The 8,368-nt window shown below is 53.5% G+C and overlaps 1 protein-coding gene across 1 annotated transcript in view; it reads left to right on the top strand.

Moving 5' to 3' along the window:
* The window catches only part of XRRA1 (X-ray radiation resistance associated 1), a 27,132-nt gene extending 18,770 nt beyond the window's left edge, over nucleotides 1–8,362 (top strand). Inside the window, exons 12-17 of the mRNA XM_014522010.2 lie at nucleotides 1,357–1,475; nucleotides 1,894–2,289; nucleotides 2,810–2,975; nucleotides 4,316–4,428; nucleotides 5,522–5,627; nucleotides 7,490–8,362. Coding sequence (XP_014377496.2) covers nucleotides 1,357–1,475; nucleotides 1,894–2,289; nucleotides 2,810–2,975; nucleotides 4,316–4,428; nucleotides 5,522–5,627; nucleotides 7,490–7,797 — 1,208 coding nt within the window. The 3' untranslated portion in view covers nucleotides 7,798–8,362. The remainder of the gene's footprint in view (nucleotides 1–1,356; nucleotides 1,476–1,893; nucleotides 2,290–2,809; nucleotides 2,976–4,315; nucleotides 4,429–5,521; nucleotides 5,628–7,489) is intronic.
* The last annotated feature ends 6 nt before the right edge of the window (nucleotides 8,363–8,368 follow it).

The following is an 8,368-nucleotide window of genomic DNA, read 5'->3' as shown; positions in this document are numbered from 1 at the left end:
GGGAAAGGGTGGAGGGCGCGCTGCTCCTCATAGACTAGTTGCCATCTGATGGTCCTGCTTTCCCAGACACAGAGACTGTGCAAAGGCTGCTGGGATAAGGGAAGGTGACAACCCCATCCCTAAAACCACCAGCAGAGCTAGTTGCCCTGGTGGGGAGCGTGCCTCATCTCTCCTAATGAGCATGGGCTGCTTGGGCATTTTCACTTCCAGCTCCCCCTGGAGATGGGGCCACTTTATGTAGGAATCTAAGGCCTTGACTTTCTGGAGAGGAAGCCTGTATAGGGTGTTGAGCCTTTGTTATGGCTCTGGGGCTGGGGTTTTCTGGGTTGTCTAAGAGATTCAGGTGCATGACTCTTGATTTTAGAGGCTAATTCCTTTAGGTTCCTGCATCTGAAAGCTTGATCCTCTGGGGTCCTGTGCCAGTGACTTGTCAGCCCTCTTGAGAAATGGGGGCAGACCCTTCACTGTCCCCAGTCACCGTAGCTCTGTTGAGAACTGTGGAGTGATGGCAGCTGAGGGTCTCCATGGATATCAACGGAGCTGGACCCCAAGGCTTTTCATAGTCATAAAGAAGTGGGGTTGGAAGGAAGCTCCGGAGGTCACATCTAGTCCAACTCCCTGCCGGAGCCAGGATCAGCCCTATCCAAACCATCCTATACAAATCCATAATCTAACCTCTTAGTAAAACTAGTTAACTCTGATGCCACACAAGACCTCACACTTGAACCTGCCACAGGTAAAGCTGGGGGACCACGGTGCCCAACATCCTGCTGATGTTAATATATGCTTAAGAGATCCCAGGAAAGGCCATGCTGCTTGCTACAGACGAAGGCAAAACCCTGCACAGCCTGGCTGCAAATATAGCATCAGTGTGATCCTGAGTGGTGGGGCAAGATCCTCTAGCCAGGAACATCCAGGTTTCAATCTCAGCAGGAGCATCAGCACAGGCCAGTCACAATCTCCAGCCTTGGCTGCAGTCGACACCCAAAGCCCTGAGGAAGGCTTCAAACCACTCACGTGTAGCAGAAAAGGGGTGGGGGGGAACAGGGTTCCCTCCCAGCCTCATGGGGCAACCAGCAAAGCTCAGAAGCCCGGGAAGTCACCGTAGTAGCACACAGGCACAGGGACACTTAGATCACCCCCAATAAGAAAGCTTTAACTCTTTCCGCACCTAGTGGGACCCAGAAGAAAGTGCTGGCCCCTGCTTGTACTTCCAGCAGAGTCCTTCCAGCTGGCCTCCACGGAGCCAAGCAGAATGCTGCCTTGCCGTGAGAGCTCTGCGGTGGAGAGACCTTGCTTGGGACGATCGCTGTGACTGCAATTGCATTGATTAAAGCAACTCGCGTGTTTTTGCAGGTGATCCACCTCTGCTGACCAGTTTCCTGCAGTGCAAACTGGGGATAAAACTGATCCGGAGAAAGATTTCCAAACTGGAGAAGCTGCACATCTGTATTCCCCTCAAGGCCAACAGAAAGGTAGGCAGGGCAAGGCTCCGAGATGCTGTCAGCTCCCATTCAAGGGGATGCGAAAAATTGCAGCCACATGGGTACAGGGTTTTGTGTGCCCTGTGCTAACTTGCACTTGGCTCATCCTGCTGACCAGTCAGCTTGCACATCCCCCAGCTTGCAGGGCATCCCTGCTAGTTCATGCTAATAAACTCAGCTGCAGCTGAGTCAAATTGTGGCACAGGTCAGTCCAACCTCTAGGCATGGGGCAAGCTGCGTCTTGACCTGTCAGCTCAGACCATTGTGCAATCTGATGTTGATGTTGGCTCTGTGCGTTGCTTGTGTGCTCAGCACTAGCACTGATTCCTGTCCCAGCAGGGCAGAGCAGTCCTGGGAGCCTGACCAGTGTGTGCCATGGCTTTGCAGGTTTCCTCTCCTTCTGTTCCAGATAACATCTCACCTCCCAAAGGTGCCAAAGCAGCCGCTGATGCTAGAAGCCCCGCAAGAATCCTCCTGGAAACTGTGCTTGGATACCAAGGGAGCACAACCAGAAAAGTCCAAAGAAGGATCACATAGTCTGAACCTGCCTGACCCCCTTCCACCAATTGAACCATCTTCTGTGGAGCAGAACAAGATGCTTCCCTATGGAGCCAAAGTGGAGGAGCCTGAAGAAGGTTTCCCCGGCCTGAGCCTGGCAGAGAAGGACTCTGTGATCAGATCGTCTTCTGCAGAGGAGAATGAGGCTTCCCACAGTGCCAAAACCTTTGGTAGTAACCGGGAGACAGAGGACTGGGACTTTGAGGTTGGAGCTGAAGAGGATGTTGAGTCATTTTTCATGACTCAGGTGTGTGAGTTTGGGCAGCCAACACCCAGTGCCTTTGAGAAGCCTTAAGCCCCCCCTGACACATGTAGCAAACAAGGGTGGGGGGCAGCAATCAGCAAGTCCCAGAAGCCTGGAAAATGCCTATGGTAGAACACAGGCATGGCTATGCCTGTATCATCCCTGACCAGTGGTTGGGGTGTGCTGTGGGGTCAGGGTCCTGTATTAGATGATCAAGTTGTGGTATCATAGTACACACCAACAGGGTAGCTGCTTGGACATCTAGGTGTACTTAATTTTAACACTTCCTGAGGTGATGAGTGCCTTTCGTTAAAGCTGTGGAGCCCCAGTTGATGGAGCTGTAGTTGGTGCAGCAGTTGCTAGGCTTTGGCCTGGGCATCCCAGAGGATGGAAGCGATCACAGACAGGGCTGAGATGAATGTAAGAGGAGATCTGCTCCCTTTCTAGAGTTCCTCTTGGCCTGAGGGCATGACTAGAGCCACAGTGAAAAACTCCTGTAAATATTTGCTCTTGCTGTCACAAGGTGGACGATGCATCTGATCCTCTTTGGCGACCTGAAACAGAGGAAAGACATGTGAAGAGGAGCAAGCAGGGGAAAGGGAGCAGAGACCAGCACATTCCAGCAAAATACAAAGGCTACGAAGAACTGCTCGATGCCAAAACTGACCCCGGTTTCCTTGAACCAGTCGGTGAGTGAGTAAAGCAGGTGTCTTGCTCTCTCTTGGCCGGGGAGAGCACTCACCACTCTCTCAGAAAGGCTTGGGTCAGGTGGGTCAGATCGGATGGTCACAGCTGTCCCTTCTGACCTCAGTGTCTATGGATTACTCCAACCTGCCTTCAAGCTTTCCAGCAGCCTAGATAGCACATCAGGGCATCTCACTGTATGGGGGGTGGGGGCAAGGAGGGGTGCTGCGTTCCTATGTAGTCCCCCATGCAGAGGATCTGAACAAAGTTGTGTCACTGATGCTCCCCTGAAGCCCTAAGAGACTTTGCCCTTGCTCAGTTACCCATATCCCAGGTGAGTGGAGCAGACCCTATTGCCCCATGGCCTGGAGCTCTTGTTCTTACCCATGCTCTTCAACACAATGCTCTTTGGAAACTGCCAGGTCCTGCCACCCCGAAGTGTGCAGAAGCAGCCAGAGAAACCAGCAGGATGTTGTTGGCACATCAGTGCTTGGTCCTTACAGTCACCAAAACTCCCACCATTGCTTCTGCAAGCTTAGCCTTGGTGACCTGCCTATGTTTCAGCTGTCTGGTCCCATGCACGGTCTGCTAGAGATGGTGCCTTTCACTGGATGAGGATGTCCACTCCCTGATCCGTAGAAGTGAGGTTCTGCCATCCAGTGGACAATGCTGCTGCTGATCCAGGTGCCCAACTGCCCCATCCAAGATGAAACTCCTGTCCCGGCTGCTGTGTTACATCCCAGGGGAAAGCAGAAAAAACAATGGGCTATCCCAGCCCTGCCAAATTATCAGATGTCACCAGGGGCTGTTTGGAGCCCATTACCAGGCTAAACAATTAGAGCAACCATATTTCCTCATCGAGTAGCCAGATGTAAGATCTAGCTGTGCTGGGGAAAGGTGGCAGTGATGGAAGAAGCATTTCTTAGCCTTTACTCTAACCTGTTGTGCGGTGAGGCTGTGAAACAGGTGCCAGGTCCTCCACCAGGAGCGGTTACCAGGATACAGTCATGCACCACGTTCATCGTTCCCTCTGCCAATCAGAGCATGATGCTTTGGGATAAAGGGAGCTGGGGTCTCTCTTTATCAGACTAGTTCATCTGGCAAAGCATTGTGTAGCGCGGGGACACAGCGACAGTGGTGACTTCTGGCTGCCGTGTGTTCACAACTGCAATCATGGCAGCAGCTTCTTTTCTTTGTCTCCCCCAGCATCAGCCCCCCTGGGACAGCTCCCCTGTTCACCCCACCCTAATGATGCCTCTGGTGCAGCCTGACTGTCATTGCTGGTGGCAGCAGGGAAATGAGCAAATGAATTTATCTAGTGCTTCCACTTTCTTTCTGGCCCCAGGAATCCAGCAGAACGTCCAGGCTCTGCAGCATGCTCTCAGGCACCCCCTTGTGTACCGTGACTCGAGGCCAAGGCTGGACAGCCTGCAGAAACCCTATGTGCCCAGGAGAAAGGTAAAGAGGTTGGACCCTGAGGGCAGAAACATTGTGTGCATCTGCACAATGTAATGGGCTTGAGCTGAAACCTTGGGCCCAAATGCCCTAGTCAGGTCTGGATCAGAACTAGGACTCTTGTCTTTTCTCACTACATCAGTGGTCTAATGCATAGTCTAGCAGGTGCCTCCTCATCTAGGCATGCATGTATTAACTATAGGCCGCATCAGACTTCAGAGCCTGGTTAACAGGTGCTAGCAAGTGCTTTTACCAGAACAGCAGGGGCAAACTTTGTTGGCACGAGTATCACAAATTGACCCCGCGCCCTCCCTGGGTGACACTCTGATCCCCTTCCCCTGCTGCTCTGCTTTCTGCTCCGTGCCCTGTCAGCAGCTGTGCTACCTGTCCCCTCCCTGATCTGCTGGGGGCCACATGCACAGGCTGCCCCTGGCACTTGTGGCACCCACGCCGCTGGTCGGCCATCCCTGGATTTGAACTTTGTAAAGGACGTCAAGGTATTGCCAGAAGCTTGTCTTCATCCAGTCGTGTGGACTTGATCTCCACCCTGGAGCATGGTGGGCTCCAAGACATGCCATGTTCCAAGCTTTGTGGTGGCTTGTAGTGTTCAGTTTGAAACAAGGATGGGATGGGTGTGGGCCAGCACAGCTCTGGTGAATGGACTCAGGAGTCCAATATGTTTGATAGCCCCTCAGCTAGGGCTTAATGAGATCAGAATGGCATTTAGAAAAGTCCATCTGAATAGCTATTTATGGAGTAAACTCTTACCTGGCAGCAGAACACCTCAAGGCCTATACAGCAGGATTTTTTGTGGCACCGGGCAGCTGAAAGAGATGGCCAAGTCTAGCATAGTAAAACAAGGATGCATGGCCCTGGGATGCTTTCTAGGGCTTGAGCGAAAGCTCCAGCAGCTTTGCCCGGTGCTGCAGCTCAGCGGTTAAAATGGACAGGTCTCATTTCCGGCAAGGGAACGTTTTGCCTACCCGTGAGACCGGGCAGGAGGGAACAGGGCTGGACTCTCGGCATGCTCACAGGAACGAGGGGAGTCGCTCTGAGGCAGAGTCACCCCTCCTTATTCTTGCTTGCTTTCCCACAGGTTGGGAAGCCGCCTGGCCCTGCCCCTCGACGGACGAAGGCAGAAGTGATAGAAGACCTCCTGATGGCCATGAGATGGCCTGTGAACATCACAGAAGTACCGCTAGGTGTGTTCCCCCCTGCCCATGACTTGTCTCAGGGCTTTAATCATATGCAGAGATTGTGCTAGAACTGAGTGTGGAGGCGCTGGACATACCTGCCTTATAAGCATTAGATTAGTGATGGTAACTTAGGTGGCCCGCTGGTTGAGACAGCAGACTTAGGATGGGATGTCTGGGCTCTGCCCCAATTTTCCCCGTGGCCCAGGGATGCCAATGGCTGTTCCACTCAATGTCGAGGTCTCTGCCCCTTGGTTTCCCCATCTCTTCAAGGTAATGATCCTCTTCCAGGAGGTGCTGAGGGTTTTAGAAGCTGGGAGGACTCAGCCTGTTGCAGAATCAGGCCCTCCAGAGCCAGACCTGTGTGTGTTTACTTGACAGCTCAGATGCAGGTAAACGAGGAAGTAAAGGTAGCGTGGACCCTGCTGCTTCTGTTTCTGACAGCAGGAAATAATTGCTTTCAAATCTGAGAAAGCACCATGCAAGCCCCAGCAGGAGGGTGAGGAGGACAGGCAGGCGTCTCAGCTCTGGAGGGGAAGAGAGAGCTCACAGGGAGTGCTGGCTTGGCTCTTGAATCCTCTGCAGCAGTGCTTCGGGTTGAAAGGCCATGTTTCAGGTGCCGTGATCACTCTGCACTGGGGCTGTGGACTCAACCCCTAGCACTGGCCTGCACACATCCTGCTGCTTTACAGATGAGGGAAACTGAGGCAGGGAGGTTAAGTGATTTGCTCCAGGCTACAGTGGAGTCATAGAATCAGAGAGAGGTGGGACTGGAAGAGACCTCCAGAGGTCACATCTCGTCCAGCCCCTGCTTGAGGCAGGATCATCTGTATTCAAACCAGCCTGTACAACTCCATAATTTAACTTAGCAAAGCTAGTCAACCCTGACACAACACAAGGCCTAACTCCTGCACCTGCCACAGGTAAAGCAGGGGGACCACAGCAGCCAACATCCTGTTGCTGTAAAAGGTGGTTAATATGCACACAAGAGATCCCAGGTAGAGGCTGTGCCCCCACTGCAGAGGAAGGCAAACCCCCCCAGTCCATATCAGCCTGACCAAGGGCAACATGCCTTCCTGGCCTCAAATGCAGCAGGAGTCTGAACAGAAGCAAAGCCCTCTAGCTAGAAACCTCCAGCTTTAAGTCCCAGCAGGAGCACTGGCACAGCCCAGTCTCCGTCCCCAGCCTGGGCCTACAGCCAGCACTCAGCGCCTCTAGGGGAGGCTTAAAAAGACCCTGACACATGTAGCCAGGGGCTGGGGGTGGAGTCTTGCACAGCCCATGCAGCAACTAGCAAAGCCCAGAAGCCTGAAAAATCCCCATAATAAGAGAACAGGCATCACTACACCTAGATCATCCCCCAACCAGTGCCTGTCCAACCTCTTCTTGAACCCCTCCAGTGATGGAGTCCACTGCCTCCCTGCTCTAGCTGTTCTCACTGCTTTCCGAGTCAGCCTCAGAAAGCCTGGGGCCGAATCATTTACTCAGGCCGCTGAATCAGCTTCTCTCCTTGAAGAGCAGAAGCTGTTTCAGGCACAGCCGCAGCCTCATTGTTTTTGGGACTAAGCTGCTTTGTGCTGCCACCGTATTGTAACAGTCACGGCGGAGGCTCATGTGTTGCAGTGAGGCGCTTGATGCCTGGGTGCTTCTGGAAAAAAACAGTCTTATGCTACGGGGCCAGCCTTTCCAGTGCTGATCCTCACTGACTCAGCGGGAGCACTGGTGAAGCAAAGGGTGCAGGGTGGGGTGGCCATTGGTTTCCCCAGGGGAGTTGGGAGGGAAGCAACAGGAGAATAAAATTCAGCGTGACCCCAAGGAGAGAACTGAGTCCAGGGGAGAGCCAGCAAGATCGTGACTCTGATTTTCCCTAGTGTCAGTGTTGAAGAAGAAGACGTCCAACCCGAAGGAGTACCAGGAGGCCCTGCGGCTGGTGAGGGAGTTCCAGAAGACGTACAAGGCCGTGATCGCCAGCTCCAGCAAGACCCTTCCCAAGGAGTGCAGGAGTGTAGAAGGGTTGGGTCAGAGCCCAGCTGCAGGAGCTTTTGCCGAGGTCCAGGAAAGCAAATGGCAGCCGTGGGCTGTACCATCAGCTATGGCCAAGATCCAGAGCCTCAAACATTGTCCTCTGGTGAAGGGAAGTCCATCTATGGGGCCAGCCAGAGTGAAGTTTGCTACATAGACACATTTCTGGGAAACTGGAGCTTCTGTTTGCGTTGCTGGAAGATTTAGAACCAGTCTATTGCAGCGGTTTGGAAACGCAGGACAGCAAAAGGACATGTGCAACTCGGCCGGTCTCAGACAGTGACATCCACGTTTGCTGGAGCAGCGCAGTCATGTTTGCTGCTGTCCGCATCATCACAGCTCCAAGCATGGAAATAAAGAGCATACAAACCTCCTGCAGTTCAGCCCTTGCTGTGGTGCTGTCGACCGTGGGGCATCCTGTCTCTTCAGGCACTTGGGAGATTTGCAGTCCAGCTGTGCAAGGAAGCAGTGCTATAACCAACTGCTCCCACATGGGAGAAGACCCAGAGGGGTGGCCACACCCCTTTTATCCCCTCTCCAGCAGGTGCAGGGAGGAGGAATAGGCCCCCGGGCCTCTGCTGCTGCTGCCGCCGCCACAGTTCCCAGTAACTGCAACCCAGCTGGAGTGGGCAGGCACTTGTCTTGCTCCCAGGACCGCACCCAGCAGTGGCAGGCAGGAGAGGGGAGTGAAGGGAAGGTGGGGAATGCTTACCTGCCTTGGGACTGAG

The sequence above is a fragment of the Alligator sinensis genome, unplaced genomic scaffold, assembly GCF_000455745.1.
Source record: "Alligator sinensis unplaced genomic scaffold, ASM45574v1 scaffold594_1, whole genome shotgun sequence".
Lineage (NCBI taxonomy): Eukaryota > Metazoa > Chordata > Crocodylia > Alligatoridae > Alligator > Alligator sinensis.
The sequence above is the reverse complement of the archived record's forward strand: the minus strand, read 5'-3'. Positions and strand labels throughout refer to the sequence as shown.